Source organism: Protomyctophum bolini (assembly GCF_963924005.1).
Source record: "Protomyctophum bolini genome assembly, chromosome: 1".
Taxonomy (NCBI): Eukaryota; Metazoa; Chordata; class Actinopteri; order Myctophiformes; family Myctophidae; genus Protomyctophum; species Protomyctophum bolini.
Genome location: NC_137862.1, coordinates 50896569 through 50922890, shown reverse-complemented (window position 1 = coordinate 50922890; position 26322 = coordinate 50896569). Strand labels below are relative to the sequence as shown.

Below are 26322 nucleotides of genomic sequence, written 5' to 3'. Positions count from 1 at the left end.
AATACTGGATCTCTTGTCCACTAGTGCCTTCCATTTTAGTCTAGTTTTTTTAGTGGTGCAACCACTCCCTTACGGACTTATGTGTCTGGGTGGGTGTGCCTGCCTGGCTGGCTGGGTAGGTATGAGCATGAAAACAGCATGGTTGTTTTTCACCACCTGTGCGCAACCTACACACATGCACATATTAACTGTACATATGATGATGTCGGGTGTGCCAGTACAGTACAGTAGAGGGTACAGTAGAGGGACCGGCACACTGTCATTTCTCAACCGTTTCGGACACGGGGCGGCACGTCGGAAACTGGCCCGGCCCCCTGGGCGCGTTCCTGGGGGTCTGGAACATTTTTCGTCGACTAAATCGACACTGATGTACACCACAATTGAAACTTAACTCAATAACAGAAACATGACAAGACGTCCCCGCCAAAAGAGAGGACAATGCTTGTTCAAACTTCAACAATGTTACTTCAAGGCTGAGGCTTCACGGTTAGGATTGTATAGGTCGGGGGCCAACGCGTGTGTGAGATTACCTGTATGACTGCTGGCTGAGAGATGAGAGTGTCTGCGCTGACGACTGCCACGACGGCCTCGGGCAACACGGCTTTCTTCATGCACGACATGTTGAAGCCATACACCTCGTCCCAGAATGCAATGCGGTCTCGGTGCTTCTGTTCATCTCCCACCGCTGCCAGGCTTATGTTACAAAGGTCTGGATAGACTATAGGGATGGAAAAAGGAGAGACGTACTGGATTGTGATATGTATATATACACTGCACAATACTGTATTTATATAGGCTACTGTACAATATTTCTATAGAGTTCTATATAGATATTTCTATAGATTTGTTTGTGAACACGTCTGTGTTGCAGACCTATTGGTGAATTGATCAACTTAATCAAAATGTCAAAACATATTTTTGTGGGTAGAATATTAATTGAATATTAATTTTACCAATACAAAATACATTTCTACCACTAGCTTTTAAATAACTACTTTAATACCTCTAAAAATGAAAACAATAAGTTAAGGCTAGTTAAGGCTGAATATATGGAAAATAATATATATCTCAATATTGATCTCGATATAATGGACATTTGTTATTTGATATTTTATGTGTAGCAACAGTGCAGAAAGAAAAACTACTCCTATCTATGTTCACACTGTTAAAAATCAATACAAATATTGAGAAAAAACAAAATGTGTAGCGACAGTTCAGATGGCGAGGGAGCCGATCTAGTTCTATGATCTGATACAAGTGTGTATGTTGAACTGTCTCAACAATGCACCATGCAGAGAAACAGCGGCGACTTTCATTTGGTACCGTCACAGTGTCAATAAATGTGTTATTACCTGGCGCTACCTACCAAAACTGAATGTACTCTGTATACTGTAATTTGGATTACAGTATTTCATACGTATCGGTTTTGGACATATGGATATCTACAAAGGACCACCTTTTAGCCTAAATGTCTGACTGTACCTCATACTGTTTACATTTCTGACTAATAAAGAATTCAATCAATCAATCAATGTATGAGTCATATATATATATATGTGCGTATCGTTTATTTTTTATTGTGATGTCATAGTTACACGGTCCCCAGCTTTGACGCATTAGCCAAATTTTAATATCTGATAGGATCATAAAAATAATGTGCCCGCACACTGACGCACTTCACGGTACAGGAGCAGATATATTTAAAGAAGCAAAGTTTCGGTCACTGACGACCTTCTTCAAGCAAATATAGGATTTTTTTAAAGTATAATTTTCCAGATACTTTAAACGGTCTTTACTATTCACTTCAGGTCACTTCATCAGCAAAGATACCTCAGCTAAGCCCAGAATACAACCTGACTAACTGGCTCTGAAATGACTTATAGATTAGATTCAGTCTCTTTCCACCAGCACTAGATTCATTAATATCCATTATAAAAGACAAGACTGCACTACCTATGACTGTCAAAATCAAAACATGAAACATGCTGTAAGCTATTATTTAACCCATTCTGACCGGGCACCCATTTTGGTGTTGGCATCATGTTATGCTTTAGCTATTGAAAAATAGCAGATCTACAAGCTCATATCGCGCCACCGAGTGGCGCGATACGAGCTTGTAGGTCTGCTATTTTTGAAAAATTCGAAGAACGACTGACATTTTTAGAATCTGATCTCAGGTCAGAATGGGTTAATCAGACCAGTGTGTGTCCCGTGGAAACCTCGTATGAATCTGATCTCAGGTCAGAATGGGTTAACGTCAACGAATGTAATGGCCAATTAAGAGGATGCCCTGGTTTCCTGAGGGAGTGGAGCTCTGCATCAATTCCACGCACACCAAATAATGACTGTATCCATCACATCTTCTCGAAACCACACCCCAACATCCGCTTTGCCCTACTTTTCCCACTGTGGACTTCATGGCGTCAACAGACTGAACCAAGGCACCGATACATCGGTCCAACAGAACTGAACCACTATTTGTTTTGGCCAATTTTGCTGATTCAAAAGACAGCATGAGGAACGTTCTGAATATGACAGAATGGGCTGGTTGCCCTCTTGGGAACACATGTGACGTAGTCCCTTCTCGTATTGAAAGTTCAAGTTGTGCATTTTGACACTACGCCAGAGGTTTTTCAGCCATTTTACACTGGAGCCCAGATTCTGCTCTGTTGATATTCAGGACATAAGGACATTATTTGCCAACCTGTATAGGGACAATTCTTTCTCAACAATCCACTATCCAATACTTGCCTGTCTACCTTTATTTCTATGGCTTACTCAAGCTCAAAGGCACAAAGATGTACAAGCACATACAGTATTACTTTGAATGCACAAGAGCTTTGGAGGTAATATCTAAAACAAAACTAGTCTATTAAATAAACATTACACATGAATTACAGTGAGCATTAAGCACGAGTCTTAATGTGTTCACTGCACATTTTCAAATATGAACGGATGTGGATAATCTGCCTTGTGATTAAATCGGGTTTTTAAAAGTGCTTGAAGACACTGGTCTGCCCAGTGCGGAGGAACATTAGTCACACAACGTAACATCCTGGCCCCTGGGCTTTAGGCAGAGCATATACTTGATGGACTACAATAAAGCAAAAAAATACATGAATTAATTGGCGGTGGGCGTTAATATATAGATTATATAGACGGAGACATTTATCAGTGCCTGAGGTTATCGGACCGAGGGCTGGTGTATCAGTCTGAGAGCAAGCTACTTAGATGAGGGCATATGCAGGCATTTGTCATAGCCAAGGGCTATGACAAATGCCTATACAGTTATCAACATATCCATACATAGCCATATTTATTCACACGACGATGAGAATGTTGTGTTTCATCAATGCAGCAAACCGCCGCGGCCATGTTTGACACGCTGAATTATTTTCACACTAAAGTTGCTCACATTCACAGTCCATCACACGCTGTGCTGAGTGGTCAGCTGCTAACCGTATCAGCCCCCAGGGGTGAGTGAGCACTGTTATCGCAGTAAATGTGTATTGTCACATCCTTTGGCACCGTTGATGGGAAGACCGACTCTCATAGAAGACTTGATCTTTTTGGACTATCCGAGAGTACCATTTTGACCTGAGATCAGATTCTAAAAATGTCTTCTACATCCTGACAGTTTTCTGAAAAAGCTCTGTCTCTATGTCAGTCGTTCTTCGATTTTTCAAAGATAGCAGACCTACAAGCTCGTAGCACGCCACTCGGTGGCGCGCTATGAGCTTGTAGATCTGCAAACAAAATAGGTTAAAACAATATTTCATATATTGCGAATATTTCAAACAACGACAACACAACACCACATCACACACTGAAGCTTACACAAACAAGCTAAACAGTCTGATATTAACAGGAAATCAATCGAACATATCACACAATACTTGGAGGAGGCTGCAATAATTAGCAACTAATAATAATAGAAATAATATGAACAGAAGATTGCTGCTTGCAACATGATTGCCGCCTAATTTAAAGCTACAAAAAACTAAATAATTTAATACTTTTACAAAGCATCTATAGTCTACACACGGGGCCTCATTCACGAAGCTTGTTTATTTTGTACTTTATAGCGTATACACACGCTGGCTTTCCACGTTCAGAGTCTGATTCAATCTTTTTTTTCGTCCTTGAATTTCGACGGATGTCTGCTTAAACGCACGTCTGCTCAGAGCCAGCCTTACATGGGACCAAAGCACTAGAATGCCTATTTCTACATGCAAAATCAATGACACTATAGTGGCAAACCTCAAATAAAACATGTATGTGCCCAACATTTACCAACACATATTATTGCCACATTTTATTTATTTTCAGTGGACAAATGTATCAGACCCCTGTTTGCCGTTTCTGCAGTTTGGGCTTTCACGCCAACTCCAATGACAACAACGAGGAAGACCTGTGATCCGCACATATCGGGGCTCTTCACAATCAATTTCCACCGAGTGGTGCGCTTACGAGCTTGTAGGTCTGCTATTTTTTGATTTTTTTTTAGAAATTTTGGCTTCTGGGAGGTCCCTGGAACCACATATTTTGAGATGGGTGTCCGTGGCCCAATAGAGGGGGGGTCTGGGGGTCCTTGACATGAAAAAGGTTGAGCACCACTGACATAGAAAGTAGAAACATGGGTTTTTCAGAAAAAACCACGTGTGTGATGTTGATGGTTTTCATTTGTACAACCGAGCTATTCATTGTGTAGAGAAAAGCCTGAGTGACTGATAGGCACCCGTGATCCATGCATCAAGTCGTGTTCAGCCAAACAACTGAACGGGTCACTCTCGGTCCATTCAGTCAGCTCAGACAGACAGACGTTAACCCATTCTGACCCGAGATCAGATTCATACGAGGTTTCCACTGGACACACGCTGGTCTGATTAACCCATTCTGACCTGAGATCAGATTCTAAAAAACAGATTTTTTTCAAAAATAGCAGACCTACAAGCTCGTAGCGCGCCACTCGGTGGCGCGCTATGAGCTTGTAGATCTGCTATTTATCAATAGCTAAAGCATAACATGATGCTAACACCAAAATTCCCGTTCAGAATGGGTTAACAAATGAGGTGCACTTGAACATGGAAAAAGGACTATTGTGATCACCACTAAAGTGTAAAAAGCAGGTCCCACTGACTCTAACATCAAGCCCCGTGTTTTGCTCGCATTCATTTATGTGGAAAGATTCTGAGATTCTGTTTCACCGTTCAATCGAGTGAACCGTGCTCCTCAGGGAGCACGGGATCTCTGATAAAGATCGACAACATTTAGAATTAGATCATTGCTCTACGCGTAAAAATCGAAGGTTCTATGACATTTCAACGTGTTTTTAAGTCGTGAGCCCATGTCATCACAGGGTGGAGAGTCAGATCTCGACTTGTTTTATGTCTGTTGGCAACATTTCCTGTCAGTCCGCACACCGTACTGGCCAAAAAGTGAGGGATTGTCTAAAAATATGTCTTCCACTGGCATGTTTCAATTTATTCTCCATGTGCCCATGAGTGCAAGTTTGTTCGCACGCGCACATACGCACACGCACACGCACACGCACACACACACACACACACACACACACACACACACACACACACACACACACACACACACACACACACACACACACACACACACACACGCACACACACACACACACACACACACACGCACACACACACACACGTCGGTGCAACAGCCCGTAACGTGTGTGGATGGATGATGGCAGCTTTGTGATGGGGGGGATCTCATGGCCTTTCATTATTGGCAGAAGCTTTCCTGTGACCCTGCGAGTGTCACCGCAGTATGTAGTTGATGACGCACGCCGCACGCACACACACACACACACACACACACACACACACACAGCAATGTGCACACACAAAGACACACATAGTGGATATGTCAATTAATATTCTCCCGGTCACTGATGCGAGTGAGTAATTATTAACGCCGGGGAAAGAGAGAAGGGAAGTAGAAGAAGAAGAAGAAGAAGGAGGAGGAGGCGAGAGAGATGCTGATTGGGCAGAAACGGGACACACTGGGGCTGTTGTGTTTGGATGGAGAGAGCAGACATGAGACAGAGAGATGAACTGGTGTTATACTGTAGATAGAGAGAGGGATGGAAAAAAGGAGAGAGAGAGAGAGAGGGGGGGGAGGGGGAGGGGGGGGGGGGGCATGGGTCTCTCCCCAGATTCATGGCTTTGACATCTGCGTCCTTCTCGACTCGCTGCCCACAGTCCGTTTGTCATCCCCCCAACCCCCCCCCTCCTCTCTCTCCCTCCACCTCCTTACTGACTCTCTCCATTTTGCTCATTGGCTGGCTGTGGCAGAGAGAGAGAGAGAGAGAGAGAGAGAGAGAGAGAGGGGTGTGTGTGTGTGTGTGGTGGAGGACGGATCCCTTCTCCCTGGGCGCTGTGTTGTGCCAGGAGAGCGGGACACACATTTAAGGATGAAGGGAGAGGTTAATGTAGTGCGGAGAACGAGCAGGAGCTGCTGTGACGCTCTCTCTCTAATGTAGCTTAAACACACATGCGGCCTTAATGCTGTCGGGACACGCGCTTATAGAACCAAAGCTTAAGCCATTCTGACCTGAGATCAGATTCTAAAAATGTCTTCTACATCCTGACAGTTTTCCATTCTGACCCGAGATCAGATTAAAAAAAATGTCTTCTATGTCAGTCGCTCTTCGATTTTTCAAAAATAGCAGACCTACAAGCTCGTAGCGCGCCACTCGGTGGCGCGCTACGAGCTTGTAGATCTGCTATTTTTCAATAGCTAAAGCACGACATGATGCTAACACCAAAACGGGTTCCCGCCCAAAATGGGTTAAACTAGATTCACAATTGGGTCTCTAAATGCCTTGCTCAACTATAGGGACTGGTTGCAATCAAACAGCTTTTTGGTGCTAAAAACTGTGTGGAAAGTCTGGAAACTGTTGAGAGAGAGCTTTGTTTAAAATAAGTGCGTGGCAAAGTGGGGGGCGCCTGCTGGCCTAGCGGTACAGGCGCATAATGCCACATATATATATAGGCTCTGGCCTGACAGCGCGTCGCGTGTTCGAGTCCCGTTCGTGACGACCTTTGCTGCGTGTCTCTCCCTCTTTCCTGTCCATCTTCACTGTGACTATCTATAAAAAGGCACAAAAGCCAAAACAAAACTATTCTTTAAAAGTGAATGTCAAAGTGAGTTTAAAGTTTAACTGTTTGTCAAGGCCAGAAAGTAGTTTTTTTGCCACTCAGTAGGTGTTCCCGCATAACTTCCTGGTATGATGATGATGTCACGTGCATTGTGATATGTTTTGCAAGCTGTAGGTGTCGTTAGCCGACTGTCCTCAGAAGTTAAACGGTAAGCGAGCTCTAATTGTCTGGCAAGCGAGGCCAAATGTAAACAAACATGCTCATTTTGGCAGCAAATTTAGATTTTAGTTTTAGTCATAGTCTCTTGAATGGCTTCCATTTAGTTTTAGTCACAATTTAGTCAGCCGGAATGTTTTAGTGTTAGTCTAGTTTCAGTCGACTAAATCTAGATTTTAGTCGACTAAATCTACAGTTGATTTCAGTCGAACAAAATGTATTTTGGCGGGCCTTGATGCCGTTGTAATGACAGTTTTTTTTCTCCACTTGCTGAAAATAGCCGATCTACAAACCCGCACAATCACTGAGTAGGTTATAATAGGGTGAGGGAGGCGGTCCATGCATAGAGAGGAGAGTCAAATTAAATCAAACATGTTATACACTGCATCAGGATGACAGTGTGAAATCCACCATCATAAGATAACACTGTCTGTCTATAGCATCACTGCATTTATATAGTGCCCACATCCAAGGCGCTTTGCATAGATTGCTCTACATAGATTGTGCATTACATTCACCCATTCACACACCGATGGCAGAGGAAACCATGCAAGGCACCAAAACCTACACGTCGGGAGCAATCAGGGGTTCAGTGTCTTGCTCAAGGACACCTCGACACTAACTCTGGGGGGGGGGGGGGTCCGGGATCGAACTGTAAACCTTTCCGCTTCCCAAGTGGCCACTCCACCCCCCGAGCCATTGCTGCCCATATACGGCGGATTTCATTTAACACTCCGAAAAATTTGGCGTGTAAGTGTACGACGCAACACCATGGTGATGTAATTTCAGCTCATTTGGATACAGTATAGGCCTCATTCAATCATCGCCTGGGTGGTCGTCACGCCTTTAGTTTATTGGTCAACTATAGTCAGTGGTTTGTCTGATTGGACCGTGGCGAGTGTGTTGGGGGGGGGGGGGGGGTGGGGGGGGGGGCGCTAGTGACCCCGTCATATCCCGTTACTCGGGTCAAAATGTTGGTCCTATATCTAACATCTAACTGACGTGTCTCTCATGGTTCTGCTGTCATTCCGGTGGCCCCCGATAGGTGTGTGTGTGTGTGCGTGTGACCTTTCTCTCCCTCTCCGTCTCTCTCCTGTCCCCCAGGAGGAGCCTCTAAAAGGCAGCGCGGTGGAACCGCTGCCATGTCAGGTCCACGTTTCGCAACAAGCCATTAAGCCAGGTCAGTGACAGAGGAAGAGCTGACCCAGGACATACACACACACACACACACACACACACACACACACACACACACACGCTACACGACGCTACACGGGAAACAGCGTGCCTGTGAGACAAACGCCATGCGTTGTTTTCTAATAAAGTTGTCATTTTCTCATGTCCCCCCCCCCCCCGGCCACCACACATGTAAAGCGTCTTTGGGTATTAGAAAAGCGCTATATAAGTCCCAGGTATTATAACTATTATTATGCGCGCTTCAAAGACTATACAAAACGACACGCATTGAGGACAATGAACGGGCAAAACTCCCTGCGTTTGTACACAGAATCTCTGCATCATTTTTTGAATGAACACTACAGGTAAAATCACCTCCAACCGTCGTTAAATTCTAATTCTCTAATTCCATATCACTATATGCTCGGAAACACCCCTCCCCCCACTGGGATGGTGGTGGTGGTGTATAGCGTAATAAAAAAACACAGCGTCACATTGTGTGTGTGTGAAGCCAAGAGATAAGCTGCTTGCTGACAGAACCATATAAATAATTGTACTGCTGCGGAAATCATACATGCAGAACCCTCAAACTCATTCAGTATCACTGCAGTAGCAGCGTTTTTATTGCAGTACATCCCCCTCAGCTAAAGGGCTGCATATACACAGTAAAACCCCCAAATTCAATTTAACCCATTTTGACCTGGGAATGATTCTACAAATGTCTTCTAAATCATCGACAGTTTTCTGAAAAAAACCCTATGTTTCTGTGTCAGTGGTCGTCAAACTATTCCATGTCAAGGACCCCCAAAAATATATGAAATTGGCCGCCGACCCCCATCTGAAAATATGTTGTTCCAGGGACCCTCCCAGAAGCAAACATTTGAGTTAAAAATGTTCGCTCTGAAAGAATATATAAAGGTTTGCGCCACATTTTCACGATTTTTCAAAAAAATAGCAGACCTACAAGCTTGTAGTGAGCCACTCGGTAGCACGCTATGAGCTTGTAGATCTGCTATTTTTCCAATAGCTAAAGTATAGCATGATGCTAACATCAAAAGGTGGTTCACGCCCAAGATGGGTTAACTCAGTGTGCACAAAATGGAACCAAGCAGACCCGTATAGTATACCCTATAAGGATTTTTACAGTGTTAAAATCACTGCCCGGCCTCACCACTGTGCCTCTAAAAAAGCGGCGATAAAAAGAAAGAAAAAAAATGTTTTCGAGTTCTAAAAAATAAAAGCACCCGAGATTGGATTGCAGAATGGATGCATTAACCCATTCTGAACGGGAACCCATTTTGGTGTTTAGCATCATGTTATGCTTTAGCTATTGAAAAATAGCAGATCTACAAGCTCATAGCGCGCCACCGAGTGGCGCGCTACGAGCTTGTAGGTCTGCTATTTTTGAAAAATCGAAGAACGACTGACATTTTTTTTAATCTGATCTCAGGTCAGAATGGGTTAATCAGACCAGTGTGTTGTCCAGTGGAAACCTCGTATGAATCTGATCTCAGGTCAGAATGGGTTAAAATGTCTCTCTCTCTCTGGTGTATTTCCGTGGCAGCTATAGCATCACAGACCTTTGCCCGCCCCTCCATCCGTCAGTGCGATCGCACGGGTGACGTGTTGGCTCTAAAACAGCTGTGTGGGGATGGCTGTGGGGGGAGGGGGGGGTTCAGGGATACGCTTATCCCATTCTGAACGGGAACCCATTTTGGTGTTAGCAAAATAGCAGATCTACAAGTTCATAGCGCGCCACCGAGTGGCGCGCTACGAGCTTGTAGGTCTGCTATTTTGGAAAAATCGAAGAAACGACTGGCATTTTTAGAATCTGATCTCAGGTCAGAATGGGTTCATCAGACCAGTGTGTGTGTCCAGTGGAAACCTCGTGTGAATCTGATCTCAGGTCAGAATGGGTTATTGAACCTTCCCAACAACGTGGCCCCATCGCCCCCTCGGCCGTTTTTGTTTCCCCAGCAGCCTCTGTCTTATTGGCCCAGGTCAGAAAACACAGCCAAAAAACCTCACACTGCAACCAAATAAGGTGCCATAATGGGAGGTTTTCCAGACAGGGCATTAGTCCGACATTCATCCGCACTAGTCGGACTAGCGTCTGCTCCCGTGCTCGCGGGTTATGGTTAGGTTATAGGAGACGAGGTTGGTTGTAATTTTGTCGGACCAATGACTTGTCTGAACTACGTACTGTACTCCGCCATAATCCTCATGCACACGACATATACGTCTGCCCACAATTCCAAATGTATAGCTAAAATCACACCTGTGCACACAAAAAAATGGGTGGGTCAAAATAACCCATATTGGGTTATTTTTAACCCCCCTCCTGGGTTACAAAGGGTCCTATTCAACCCGTGGGTTATTTTGACGCAACAAAATGGGTTATACATTTTTGCCCATAATTTGGGTTATAACTTGGGTTATCCTGCTACCCTAATAGAAAGGGGTGCATGAGCACCTGGCCGTTCATTCGTGCTCTATCTCCGACCAAGCCACACTTCCACCACACATCTCTCTATGCAAAATAAAACCTGCACACTCCCACAAAAGACATAGACTACATTGCATTCGCCAAAAATGTCTTATTTACTGTTTAAATATTACTTTTCTGAAACACGCTATTCTTGCTCAACCTCAACAGCCTACGTCAGAATCGTCATGTTGGCGTCTACTACGCCAACTACGTTCACTTAATGGGGCCAGTCCTTCACAGTGACACACGCGTTAGATGAACCACGCGACCGGCATGGTTTATACCCCTCAATGTCGTGCCTACTCTACACTGCCATCCCAAGTCCCCTCCCCCTTTCACTGCTCCTGTGTGTGACCTGTGAACTACTCTCTGACTGCACTGTGGCTTGATTTATATGTGCGAGGTTGAAATGTAATGCACATAAATTAATTATAGGTCCAGCAAGCAAATCATGATTGGCTGTTTGTGCTCAATAGGTCACCATCACATTCCGATTTTAGCTGTTGTATTTTGTATGACATTTATTTGGGCCAGTAGTTTCATATCTATCCTTTTTCCGACCAACACAGAACATGCTAACGGTGTTAGCGCGTTAGCATCCATCTTGCTTTTGATTTATATGTGCGAGGTGGAAATGTAATGCACATAAATTAATTATAGGTCCAGCAAGCAAATCATGATTGTCTGTTTGTGCTCAATAGGTCACCATCACATTCCGATTTTAGGTGTTGTGTTTTGGATGACATTTTGACCAGTAGTTTCATATCTATCCTTTTTCCTTTGACCAACACAGACCATGCTAACGGTGTTAGCGCGTTAGCATCACACAGCTTACAGCCTTACAGCGTCAGTGTTGCATGAATACTTTCAACCATGACAATGCCGACTACTTTTGCTACACACACTTCCAAAGGATTATGGAGATGTCTTTATATTTTTTTTAAGGTTGAGAAATGAAATAATTATGGTCGTTTCTAATCTCAGCATTTCACAAGAGAAAGACGTGGATGCCTTTCGCTGCGCTGTTGGCGTTGCCATGTCTCATAGAAACAAGTAAATAGGTCTATAAAAATAATCCCAAAACAAGCGCATATAACAGGGGTCTGTAACCTATTTTCAATGAAGTGCCATGTTTTTAATTTCTAGATAGTGAGTCAGCCACAAGCTCACATCACAACAATAATCCATGTAATAATCACAATAACAATACTAATAATAATAATCATAATAATAATAATAACAATAAACTTCTTTGTAAACTCACTCATTTACAAACAAGCTCACATCAGAACAATAATGCATGTAATAATAATAACAATAATAATAATAATCATTATAAGAAAAACAACACTAACAACAGTACAGTACAGTACAGTACAGTACAGTAAAGACGTACAGTAAAGTACAGTACAGAGGACAACATTACAGTACAGTGCAATACTAAGGAGTGCAGTACAGTATCCTGCTACCCTAATAGACAGGGGTACATAAGCACATGGCCGTTTATCCAACAGCTTTCTCCCACCGAACCACACTTTCACCACACATCTCTATATGCAAAATAAAACCTGCACACTCCCAGAAAACATATAGACTACATTGCATTCGCCAAAAATGTCTTATTTACTGTTTAAATATTACTTTTGTCAAACACGCTATTATTGCTCAACCTCTACAGCCTACGTCAGAATCGTCATGTTGGCGTCTACTACGCCAACTACGTTCACTTAATGGGGCCAGTCCTTCACAGTGACACACGCGTTAGATCAACCACGCGACCGGGATGGTTTCTACCCCTCAATGTCGTGCCTACTCTACACTGCCATCCGAAGCCCCCTCCCCCTTTCACTGCTCCTTTGTCGCCAACTACGTTCACTTAATGGGGCCAGTCCTTCACAGTGACACACGCGTTAGATGAACCACGCGACCGGGATGGTTTCTACCCCTCAATGTCGTGCCTACTCTACACTGCCATCCCAAGTCCCCTCCCCCTTTCAGCGACTCGAACAGCAGCTCCGTCCGAAAGCCCACAGCACTACTGCACAGCCCCACACATGTCACACACCCAAATGAATCGAATGAATGAATAAGGCGCTTATATCGCTTTTGCTCAGTGGATGGGACATTTACATTAAAAGCAATCGGATGGACGCGTGGATAACGGCATGGTTGTGTGCAATCGGAGGGAAAGCTTCCATAATCCATATAGCTTCCATGCTAGCTGCTTCAGACACAGGGGAGGGAGATGGCCCGGTCTCGAGTGCGAAATAGCGCTTATGCAACAATTACCCTAAAAACACAAACACATCAACTCGATGTCATTGTGAATAAGAATTTCGAGCGACAAAATAATTTTTGGAAGGACACTTTCACCCAGTATGAAGCTATATGTGGTAGCCGTCTGTGTCACACCAAAACTGGTGTCCTATACAATCCTGTAACGATCCTCTCTTGCATCTGGGCTGAGGCACTGCCTGCGAGTTGGCTCCGTCTAATAAGCAAATTTAGAAATTCCTGTTTGAGAGCTAGCTAATTTAAGACATCCGGTTGCCTTCAGAATAAAATAAGGTCATTTAATTCGTTAATTACATAATTATTACATTACATTATTAGTATTATTGTTACATTACAGTTATTGTAAAGACACACATTATGTTCCTGTGTAAAAATAAGTAATTCAATATATCTAAATGGATAAATGCTATTCACTACAGTGCATGGACTTTAAAAAGTGGAAATTATACTTCTGGATTTGCAGGCCTGGCGCCACGGGGGGGGGGGAGGGGTGTTTGCCCCCCTAAATCAACCTCTCTGCCCCCTTACATCAAAAGTGGAAAAAACTCTACAGTTACAGACAAAACAATTACAGGTACATTTCCAGGCATTCAATTAAATTCCCTTGCTTGAAAGGAAGGAAGTAAGGATGCATCTTAATACAGGATCCAGCAGCATCTTAATGATCTCCCATCTACAACTGGAAAAACAACATTCCTCACCTATAGGCCATCCTTGGGGTGGGGAGGGGTGCTAATGTAATTGTTGCAGTGGTCAGGGTGCTTAAGTGGCCAGCTACTGTAACTAGCCAGGGGTGCTAATGTCATTGTGCTGGGTGTGGTCAGGGTGCTTAAGTGGCCAGCTTAGCTAACAATAAGCTTCTTTGTAAACTCACTCATTTACAAACAAGCTCACATCAGAACAATAATGCATGTAATAATAATAACAATAATAATAATAATCATTATAAGAAAAACAACAATAACAACACTAACAACAGTACAGTACAGTACAGTACAGTACAGTACAGTACAGTACAGTACAGTACAGTACAGTACAGTACAGTACAGTACAGTACAGTACAGTACAGTACAGTACAGTACAGTAACGACGTACAGTAAAGTACAGTACAGAGGACAACATTACAGTACAGTGCAATACTAAGGAGTGCAGTACAGTACTATAATAATTTATAACCCATCCGTTACTACATGTGCAGGGCACACTACTGAGTTTAAAAACACAGCTGAAACATGAAGTGGAGTCTGTCAACTCCTTCTTCCCATATTGCGCTGCAACGACACTGGGATGAGGCCCCCGAAGGGGGCCGAAATTCTAGTAAAAATAACCCATTCAGAGGGTCAACATAACCCAACTTCCAAGTTATTTTGACCCATAATTTGTGTTATAAAAATAACCCATTTAGAGGGTCAACATAACCCAACTTCCAAGTTATTTTGAACCATAACTTGGGTTTTAAAAATAACCCATTTAGAGGGTCAACATAACCCAGCTTCCACCCGAGTACGAAAATATCCGTTTTGTTAAAGATTGAGTATGTATAGCCTGGGCCTAAGGTTACTCTTACCCTATATGGATATGGCTGGGATGGGTTACATAAATAATCCAAGTGTTTTTACTGTGTATCGTTACCTGCAAGAGGCATGAAAAATCTTTGTTGGAGCAACCATCAACAACAAACCCTTTCCAACAGATACTATACATATGAATGGGAAAAGGGGAGAGAGACTGACCAAACAAACAGACATTTAGATTCATGGTTTTGCTAACAAATCACATAAAACAACATATCACCAAATAATACCATAACTAAACACAACGACCCATAATATACACATTCTAATATTCAAATAATAACACATATAAGAACAATAACACACGGTCCTTGGCACCCCAGTGTATGCTGGGAAATGGACTTCCTCTAACCACTCCCATGGGGTGTGACCTATCCGACCCAACAATGTGGTTACCTTCAGAAAAATAACCCAGAAATCTTAACCCACTTTAAAAACCCATGAATTGGGTCCCTATAACCCAGGAAATTGGTTATGGCTCTGGAAAATAACCCAGAAATATAACTCAACGCATGTAACCCAGGAATTGAGTTACAGAAATAACCCACATGTTTTTAGTGTGGTGAACCAAGTGGCGCAACTCCTCTCTCTCTCTGCTCCGTTAGATTAGCTTTATTATGGATCGCGCATGCGCGCTGCCGTCCACCTACCATTATACAGGCAGTTGATTTGCGTCCAGCAGGTGGCAGCAATGTCACATACTTCTGCACGCATGCGCACACCACTCGTGCTCATTTGACGTACATACTTCACAAACAAACAGGTACACGGACATTGCAAGCTGGTTGCACCACTTAAAAAATGAGAGGTGGAACTCAGTGGATTTTGTGGTGCATTTTGACAAGAGATTGCATGAAAGAAATGACGTGAAGGAAATGACACGTACTGTTATGTAGCTTTGTAGAGTTTGTTCAAGTCAGATATACTCGAGGGGCGTATTCAGTGTTATGCAAGACCCACATGTCATATACGCTGGCGTGGCAATCAGCTAACCAATGGGGCGGGTATTTAAGCTCACCTAAAACTGCATTCTTCCTGCATTGATGGTTGTTGTTATATGAGCTGTTTGCTCCCACTGCCACCCCAGCACCACCGGTGGGCTCTGCTATTTCTGTTCCCCATGGGGGGCTTGTTACTGTATATCTATCTCCCTGCTCTTAATGGTTAAAGGAGAATTCCATACTAAAAGGCTTTCTTCTTTCTTACCTTTCTTTGTAGTTGTTACGTCCCCACCAAAGAGGTCCAGGTGTTATTTTGTGCAAAAGCTCATTATTATTATTTCCCCTACCATAAGCCCTCAATGAATTGCATTGAATTGAATGGGAATTGAATGGGGCTATGGGGTGTTGTGCTAATTCGCTTATTTCCATCGCTCAAAATTATAATTTATTTGTATATATCCTCTCTTCATAATGTAAATAATATCCCAAGCGGCACGCTTTACTACTTCTTTCGATGGAAATAAGCGAACTAGCATAACACCCCATAGCTCCATTCAATTCCCATTCAATGCAATGCAATTCATTGAGGGCTTATGGTAGGGGAAATAGCCAATAAGGAGTTTTTGCACAAAAAAACACCTGGACCTCTTTGGTGGGGACGTAACAACTACAAAGAAAGGTAAGAAAGATAAGAAAGCATTCTAGCATGGAATTCTCCTTTAATGACGGTTGCATAATTGTGCCGAGCAGGGAGAAAAAGTAACTGAGCCGAACGGCAAGATAACATATTACATGCACACTTATATTCTCATTCTATAATAAATATCGTCACCATTCCTTTAAAAGGAATCCACATTCAGTCACACTCCACACTGATGAAGGCTGGATAGCCGAAATGTTTGTCCATTTTTTCAAATATGAAATTAACTATATTTGAACTGCAGTCTTTGGTGTGTGTGTGTGCGACCCACTACACTTTATTTTGCAATGCAAGCCAGAAATAAACTTTTTTTCTCAGTTTGACTGAGCCAGCCTACCTGAGCCTCCGTCGTCCAGGTACATGTCTCTGGCGTAGAGAACAGAGTCCAGCATGGACTCAAACAACAGGAGGTACCCCTGGGAGGGAGATAGGGAGGAAACGCACAAATTACTATAGAAGAGGACCATATCAGGAGTTCACCCAAGCCAACACTAAGGTCAAAATAAAACCCCAATTCAACATGTCAAGTCAGAAAACAAACTGACACAGTATATATATGAGTACAGTGGTTTGATAAACAAGGGGGCCATGGTCATTTTTTCAGTTTTTTACACATTATGAAACTACATAATGTAAGCTTTCATAATGATGTATTGTTCATTGAAATTGGAAACAAATATGAAGAAGATATGACCATCTGAAACTTGTTGAACCGGAAACCCCAAAGTACAGAATTTCCCCTGCAAAGATTCCAAAGATTTTAGCACCTCTGGGCCCCAGGAATGGGTGTGGCAATAGATACTTGTCTCCACCCCTAATGGCTTGCATAATCACTCCCCCACCCACTAACTACTCCCCCACTAGGTTAGCTGGTACAAAGGTACCTTTTTACCCCTAAATGCATGGCTTGAGAATCAGCCGTGCACTGATGTGAAAGAGTTCAAACCTTACCAACAGAAAGTCAGGGGAAAAAATACCTTGGACGTTTGTTATGATCCTTCCACTTTTAAGAAGATCACACCAGGATTCGTACTACACTATGTCTTCACATTCAATTTTTGAGCTGTTCTTCTAACAACAACAACGTCATGGATTGATCAATATAAAAGACGGATTTCAGCGCGGCGCGCGGCCACGCAGACACGCAATGTTATTCATTCAGTATTGATCATCAGGCAGCAGCATTCAACGGTAATAAAGTTACAAAGATTTACACAAAGTGCTAAACCACACATAGCTAGCTACATGTGTGCACTGAAATAAAGGGCAGAAGAATGGAGTAACTAGTAACTAAAACCATCTCGACAGGACGCACAGCTGTGTGTATAGTGTGGAGACCACAAACTTACTTAATTCATAATTTTATTACAAGATCCAACAGCATCATATCAAGTTAACAATAATGATGTCGTTGTGTTTAATATTGTGTCACAGAAACACTGACACTAATCTGGGAGGCTTGAGCTGGAGAACAAAGATAGCCAATCGAAACGACTCTATGTAAATACGTGCAGGAATGTTCACGCCCCCACGAACCACGGATAATCTTTAATTAATGTAATTGCAACGACTTAATGACACTAAAACGACTTTCTGATGGAATAAAATACATTCTTTAACATTCCAACTGTGTTAACGTGGCTAAAAACGAAAACCAAAAAAAAAAAAAATACTGGAAGGGGTCACATATATATATATATATATTTTCCCCCCCCCCCCTCATCCTGAGGCTTGGCCTGGGTGTGACCCGGTGTTCTGCACCAGTTCACGGCACATTAACCATGGTATTATTCCATTAACCCATTTCGACCCGAGGACGATTCTACAAATGCCTTCCAAACACCCTGACAGTTTTATGAAAAACCCAATGTTTTTATATGTCAGTCATTCTCAAACATTTGCATGCCAAGGACTCCCCAAAAGAATATCTGCATTTGGCCACCGACCGTCATCTGATCTACAAGCTCATAGCGCGGCACCGAGTGACGCGCTATGAGCTTGTAGATCTGCTATTTTTCATTAGCTATAAAGTATAACGCGATGCTTCAAACGCCAAAAAGGGGTTCCCGCCCAGAATGGGTTAATGCTGAAATTGAGTTTTTGTCCCACGTCTTGTTGCCGTCATCCTGAGTGGCAGGTAGTGCTGACAAAGGTTTATTTCTTTATTTTTACCTCCCCATCAGATAAAGTCCACTTCTCTTTTAGTTTCACCTTTGTGCTTTTAGTCGGTATATATACTTTTTCCCTTTTTCTTCAACCCATTTTGACCTGAGATCAGATTCTAAAAAAACGTCTTCTACATCCTGACAGTTTTCTGAAAAAGCTATGTTTCTATGTCAGTGGTTCTTCCATTTTTCAAAAGTAGCAGACCTACAAGCTCGCACGCGCGCCACTCGGTGAAGCCTTGAATTAGCCTCGAGTCTCACATTCTTGGCTCAGGAATGCGACAAAAAAAAAAAAATCTCCATGAAAATCAAGGCTTGGTGGGGCGTGTAATTGAGTGCAAATAAGTCATTTTTTCAGTTGAACTACTCCTTTAACGCCTGATTTACACAATGTGGTAAGACAGTGTCACTCACAGAAAATACGTGATCTATTACAAGCTTGTAGATCAGCTATTTTTGATAAGCGACACACCATACCATGGTTACAACGGGGTATGAATTAAGCATAGGGAATAAGCGTGACGCAAATCCATAACTGTACCTCCTCTTCCGATGCGAGGGAGAGAAGGAGAAGGATAGGTGAGGGGCAACGACATAAAGATAAAAACGGCGGGTGTGTGTGTGTGACAGGTCTAGGCCAGTCAGGGCCGTGTCACTGGCTGCAGAGCAGAGTTGGAGTGGAGAGCGAGAGAGAGAGAGTGAGCGATAGAGAGAGCACAACGCAGCCAAATGAATAGTAATTCACGGAGATAAGAGCCTTTAGTATTCAAACGAAGGCAGCCTTTCAGTGAAAGGGGGGGGGGGGGGTGAGTGACAAAGAAACAAGAAACCCCGGGTCCCATCTTTGACTCCACTCTGTCACAAGGTTGCGAGCTGATGATGATGGCGATGACGATGATGATGATGAACACGCTGAAAGCCCTCTGCGGCAAGGCGCTAAAGAAGAAGTATACACTCTCTCCCTATATACGACTGCCCGGAAAGACAGCCAGCCACTTCTGAACAGAGTATACAGGCCCTGTCCGTGTCCGTATAGCAGCGCCGGGAACCAGGGCCCTTTTAGCCCATTCTGACCTGAGATCAGATTAAAAAAAACAAAAAACGTCTTCTACATCCTGACAGTTTTCTTGAAAAAGCTATGTTTCTATGTCAGTCGTTCTTCGATAAAATAAAATAAAATATTTTTCAATAGCTAAAGCATAAAAGGGGGGGGGGGGGTTCCCGCCCGAAATGGGTTAGAATCCCTTCTCACAGCACACATCACACGCTTCGTAATTTAGAGCTCAATTTCATGGGACACTGCCTCGGTAGACGGTAAAGACGATATGAGAGAGGGGACACACAGGGAGGGAGGGAGGGAGAGAGGGAGAGGGATATGCTAGAATGTAGAAATACACCTTATTCTCAGCTCCCGTGATGCCCCAGGCTATCTACAGTACAGTATATCTGTGTATCCGCCGCCTCCCTCCCCCGACGCATGTTCCACCTCCCCCCCCCCCCCCCCCCCCTAATTCACAGGTCGGGGCTGATACTATGATTACCCCCCAAAACATTAGAAACAGAGTCCTCTCTGCACCCGTGCACCGCTGGACTCGGTGCGTGGTGGTACTGGAGACGAGGGTGTGTGAGCGGAATTGGAGATGAGGTCGTTTTATTTATCTCCACTCTCTCTGTCTCTGGTTCTTATGCAGAAGGTTTTTCCCTGCCGGAGTTTTTTTCTCCCATCTCCCATTAAAATTGCAACGGCACGACTATACTGTACACTGGCTGACTCTCTACTGTACGTGGTGGCACGAGAGTGTCAACACAATGACCCGTTACAGTTAAGAGAGCTCATCTCACCGTGAGCTGTAAGTGTCTCATTTCCTTCGAGCGCCAAGTGCTGTCTTATGGAGGTTGCGATAAACTATTAAACCATATTTTTTTATTTGGGAAATTTACCTGCGACTGCTGTGAGGGTCATTGTTACACGTTCATAATTTAATAAACCCTCATTTTTACTGTGTAGCCACTGAAATGCGTTTAACCTATTTTGGGGGCGGGGGGAACCCCTTTTGGTGTTTAAAGCATTATGTTATACTTTAGCTATTGAAAAATATCAGATCTACAAGCTCATAGCGCGGCACCGAGTGCCACGGCTACTAGCTTGTAGATCTGCTATTTTTTTTTAATCGTGAAAATGTATGAATGTATTATATTCTTTCACAGTGGACGTTTTTAACTCAAATCTTTGCATCTGGGAGGTCCCTGGAACAACATATTTTCAGATGGGGGGGGTCCGCGGCCAAATACAGATAATTCTGGGGGTCCTTGACATGAAAAAGGTTGAGCACCACTGACATAGAAACATATGTTTTTCAGAAAAAACTGTTCGGATTTAGAAGACTTTTTTTTTTTTTTTGTAGAATCAACCTCAGGTCTAAATGGTGGCGCACGGCCCTTGTCACTACTATCCCCAACATTTGAATACTAGTTCTTAGGATGTTAGTATAGGATAAGGAACAGGCTTTGAGATGAAATAGTCTTGGTTTACTGTGAGCTACATCAGAGTAGTTTAGGTCAATCGCTGCGGTAGATTCAGCTATACGTAGCATTTCCATAAAACCCTAATGAAAACCTAATGAGAATGGGCTGAAGCAGCTCATATACATTAACAGAATTAGCATATAAATGCATTCCCCCGAGTGTCCACTCTTCACACAACCATATATACACACACACACACACACACACACACACACACACACACACACACACACACACACACACACACACACACACACACACACACACACACACACACACACACACACACGTTCACATGTAGGCCTACAGTATAATAGTCTTTCTCTTACAATCACTTAAATGTCCTTACCTACATTTGTTGGAAATTGTATATGTTGAATAAAGGACAGGTATAATTATGCTTAAACAAGTCTTCATTCATGTCATTACAGCCCCCCTTTAATGAATGTGATGCCTGCCCTTTGAGAGATGCTGTAGAATGCAGAACCGAGGGGAATTATGTTCAACAACTCTATCTTGTTATATCCTGTACATCTTTGTCTTACTACATTTTTTTTTTTTTACATAACCAAATTCTCCACTGGGAAGTACACTTTCTCATTTGACCAGGGAAATCAGCTGGAAGCTTTGTTATGTATAATTCTGGGTGCCTGCCATGCAATGGCAGAAACACAGGTTGAAATCCGCAACACATACTTAATCGTATATATGTTCCGAAACTTTGACGTCTATGGCCGGCTGCACGATTTACCAAAGCCCCGCAATATATACATCGAAACGTGCGGCTCGGCCGGGAATGGTGTGACCAGGGGGGCAGTCAGACAGATTTTTTGTGAAGCCACTAAGGAAATGAAAGTTCATATAATGGCCTGTTGTGGCGCTATCATTGGGCTCAAAAAAACCCATAGCCCCATAGAAGTCCATGTATTTGGGCCCAACTTCACCTAGACTGTATTACCTTAATAAACATGGTCATGAATACTTTTCGCTTCCAGTAACTAGTTTAAAGTCTCATTTCTAATGTCATAATATTCTTTTTGGAAAATTATGGTCCCATGTATAAAATAAATTACCATAAAGTCGCGCATGTTCTGAGGGGCGTGGCTACCGTTACAGTCTATGAAGGGGATCCCCCACCCACTCGAGTCAAAATAAAAACCAACGAAGAAGAAGGGGGGAAGTCCCGCCTCGTTGTCTGGGCCAGCCAATGGGCCAGCTGGGCCTGGGCCCGGATCTTGAAAGATGGCTGCCTCCACACATAGAGACAGGCTTCATTTTACGTTCATGTTAGACCCGCGGAACGCTTTGTCCATATTTTTTACAGTTTAATGGTGTGACTTTGAATCCCCATTCAAAGTCAATGGAGAAACGCGTGAAAAAACAGAAAACGACACGTCACTTTGGAGCCACATTGCTCTGGCATACGGTTAGGTAGAAACACAATTGAAACCTCAAACAGCACACGAGGCCGTCGACTTTGTTGTGGTTCAGACGGAATTCGAATACGTTGCACGGTTTGCCCGCTATCGCAGTTCAAAGTGTGTGTGTGGTCTGAGCAATAATCTCGATCTCGACAGTGCCCAGAGAGAGACCGGCTCAGAGTGAGCACGTGTGTGTGTGTAGTACTAGTAACGTTAGCCTAGCACGTAGCAGTGTGTGTGTGTGTGTGTGTGTGTGTGTGTGTGTGTGTGTGTGTGTGTGTGTGTGTGTGAGACTGGGTCAGTGTGTTCTAACCAGGAGTTTAGTTAGTATAATGTTAGGCTGCACTGTGATCAGTTGGTGCAACTGTTGCCTGAGAGAGAGAGAGAGAGAGAGAGAGAGAGAGAGAGAGAGAGAGGAGGAAGGGGAGAGGGGAGTTGCACCACTCGGTTCACACGGGTGTGATTTTTTCAAAGTATTGGAGTGTGGAATAATCACTCGACGGCCGTGCGTACCACCTGTTTTGAATTTGCACATAATGCAGGAGGCAGCAGGATGATGCGTTACTGAAAGGGAGTGCTTCCAAACTCTGACACAAAAATCACCTGCGAGGAATTTCTTGACATAAAGTCATAGTTCTCAAGTTGTTCGCAGCGGTCATATTAGCCAAGAACAGTTGAGATATTCTCTCCTAAATGAAGTGCATACATATCTTATAGCCAGGTCCTAAACCAATAATACAATAGAATGTAAGTGGCGGAAGACACAGATTTAAAGGGAGAATTTGCTCTTTTGCACACCCAGCTCTGAACCACTTAACTCAATTCACACTTGGTCATTTCGATGAATTGAAAATGGAGGACCCTGATGTAAACAAGTGTGCTTTTCTGTTTTCATCCTCGCAGCAGTTTTTTGTATTGACTCAATCAATCATCAAGACGGCCTCAAAATGTGCTCATTTAAAAGCTCACGTCACACAATGCAACGCCTTCCATTGGGGTCCTTTGTACTCAATTGATCAAAACATTTAATGACAGACAAAATATACAATACTATTCATGAACATCATATAAACGAGTAGAAATCTTAGGGGAGACTGAGCGGCCACCAATTATTATTAGCACAGAGAGGGGTTCATGGCACGTAAAATCTCACATCAGCACTTTAGAATTTAGCCCCCTTGCCCTCCTCTCTCTTTCTGCATTCAACATACGTCCTACTCAATTACAGCAGAACATCATCAGTTTAAGTCCCAGGAGGGCAGAGACAAAGTAAAAGGGGATGTTGTGTGTGTGTGTGTGTGTGTGTGTGTGTGTGTGTGTGTGTGTGTGCGTGAGGACAGATGCATGGTACGAATGTTTTCGTGCTCCAGTGCATACAAGCAGTCCCACACTGAGCCGCAAAAACTGGCCTATTCTATAGCAGGCCCTGCTGAATTAGCATACCCAGCCATAATTTCACACACGACCCTGTAATAGATTTTGATGTGTAGTGATTTGGGAGGTGTCACGGCTCTTAGTAGCCAGTCTGAGTTCCATTTGAAGCCATGCAAGCAGGATATGTATGCAATTAACAGTGACAATATACATGTAATAATAATAATAACTAGAACTGCACTCTGCCGAGTGCATACTTGCTTGTTGCACACTAGTAGGCCATAAATGGCCTACTAGTGCGCAAGCAGAGCGCGCAAGTACTTTCGACCGCTGGAAAGTATCACATCTCAGTATCTCTGTGAAGGAACGTTTGAAATGTATAATCATTACGTGTAACTATTTGCTACCTAACTACTTTTTTACAGAAAAATGAATCATTGATATGTGATGAAAAAAAAAGGTATATAAACTGAATTAAAATATATTATACAGTATAATTATTTTATTACTTATTGTAAATTGTCAATTGTCATCTGTATAATCTGAGTACACGGTGTGTATATGTATGACTAGCTCTCAGTGATGACGTAAGAGATATGGTCATCTGTGTAGTCTGGTCCCAGCAGACCAGGCACAGATTTACAAATTACAAATCACATTACAACTACATACAGAGTATGTAGTTGTAATTTGATTAGCAGTATACTGTGGTTACTTGGTTCCAAAAAGTGAAGCCAAGTTTTTTTCAACCGTAAGTCTGTGCCTGGTTTGCTGGGACCATACAACATTACGTCATCGTTGAGAACTGGGACCAGAGTACATGGTGTGTATATGATGTAATGTTGTAACTTGTAACTAGTCCCAGCAAACCAGGCATACACTTACGGTGTATGACTAGCTCTCAGTGATGACGTAAGAGAAATGGTCATCTGTATAATCTGGTCCCACCAGATACCACATTACGTCATCTTTGAGAGCTGGGACCAGAGTACACGGTGTGTATATGTATGACTAGCTCTCAGTGATGACGTAAGAGATATGGTCATCTGTGTAGTCTGGTCCCAGCAGACCAGGCACAGATTTACAAATTACAAATCACATCAAAAAGTGATGTAATTTGATTAGCAGTATACTGTGGTTACTTGGTTCCAAAAAGTGAAGCCAAGTTATTTTCAACCGTAGGTTTGTGCTTGGTTTGCTGGGACCAGTTACAACATTACGTCATCGTTGAGAACTGGGACCAGAGTACATGGTGTGAATATGACGTAATGTTGTAACTTGTAACTAGTCCCAGCAAACCAGGCAAGAAAACTTGGCTTCACTTCGAGGAGACCAAGCGAAATGATTACTTGCGCGCTCTGCTTGCGCAAGTAATAATAATGTACATTGTACATGTGTGTCTATCAGGTCACTGGAGTCAATGCCTGTGGCTTTTTCCGTTTGTGATGAACGATGAAGGTATTATTATTATTATTATCATCCATGTCGTGCATGCGTATCAATCTACGGTTCCTGCAGAGCCATCAGAGGTACATTCAGTGAGTTAAACCACTGGATCACATGTGCAAACGATGGCTGAGCACCGCAATTTTACATTTGGTGAACCAGTGGTTTTTTAACTAAATGGTAAATGGTGCATTTACTATAGCGCCTTTATCCAAGGCGCTTTACATAGATTGTGCTTTACATTCACCCATTCACACATACGTACATTCACACACCGATGCCGGGGGAAACCATGCAAGGCACCAACCTGCACATCAGGAGCAATTAGGGGTTCAGTGTCTTGCTCAAGGACACTTCGACACTAACATCCAGCCACCCCTGAGCCACCGCCGAATTAATTTCGAATTCACCACAAAGAAGCCTAACAAAACATATTAACACTACGGTATATTCCTAACAATATCCCTATAAAAGCTTTGTGTTCATTTAACTCTGAATTGTATGTAGTCCGGCAGTGGGAAATGTGGTATATAGTCTTTTTTTATGGCCTAAAATATTGTCTATATACATATACATACACAAATCTTTCTTGCTTTTAGGGCTTCTACTGGTTCTACCAAGAGAAGACCGGTTGTAGCCTATAGCAGTCGTTTTCCGGTTTCTTTCTGGGCTTCGATAAGGGTCTGTAGAAACAGATTGTTCACGACCCAAAACTTGACTGGTCCAATGGACCAAGTCCATAACACACGAAGAAAACGGAAGGTTGGGCTTGTGCTGACAGTTATCAATAAGGCCCTGCTTTGAAGGGAGAAGGAAATCATCCATCTGTAGTCTGCATTGACGGATGGATGTGGGTCAGTGACA

General features: G+C 43.1%; 1 protein-coding gene across 1 annotated transcript in view; it reads right to left on the bottom strand.

Moving 5' to 3' along the window:
- Positions 1-26322, bottom strand: part of prmt3 (protein arginine methyltransferase 3) — a 108069-nt gene that overhangs the window by 52166 nt on the left and 29581 nt on the right. Inside the window, exons 11-12 of the mRNA XM_080771357.1 lie at positions 16864-16942; positions 531-718 (exon numbers count right to left, since the gene is read on the bottom strand). Coding sequence (XP_080627483.1) covers positions 531-718; positions 16864-16942 — 267 coding nt within the window. The remainder of the gene's footprint in view (positions 1-530; positions 719-16863; positions 16943-26322) is intronic.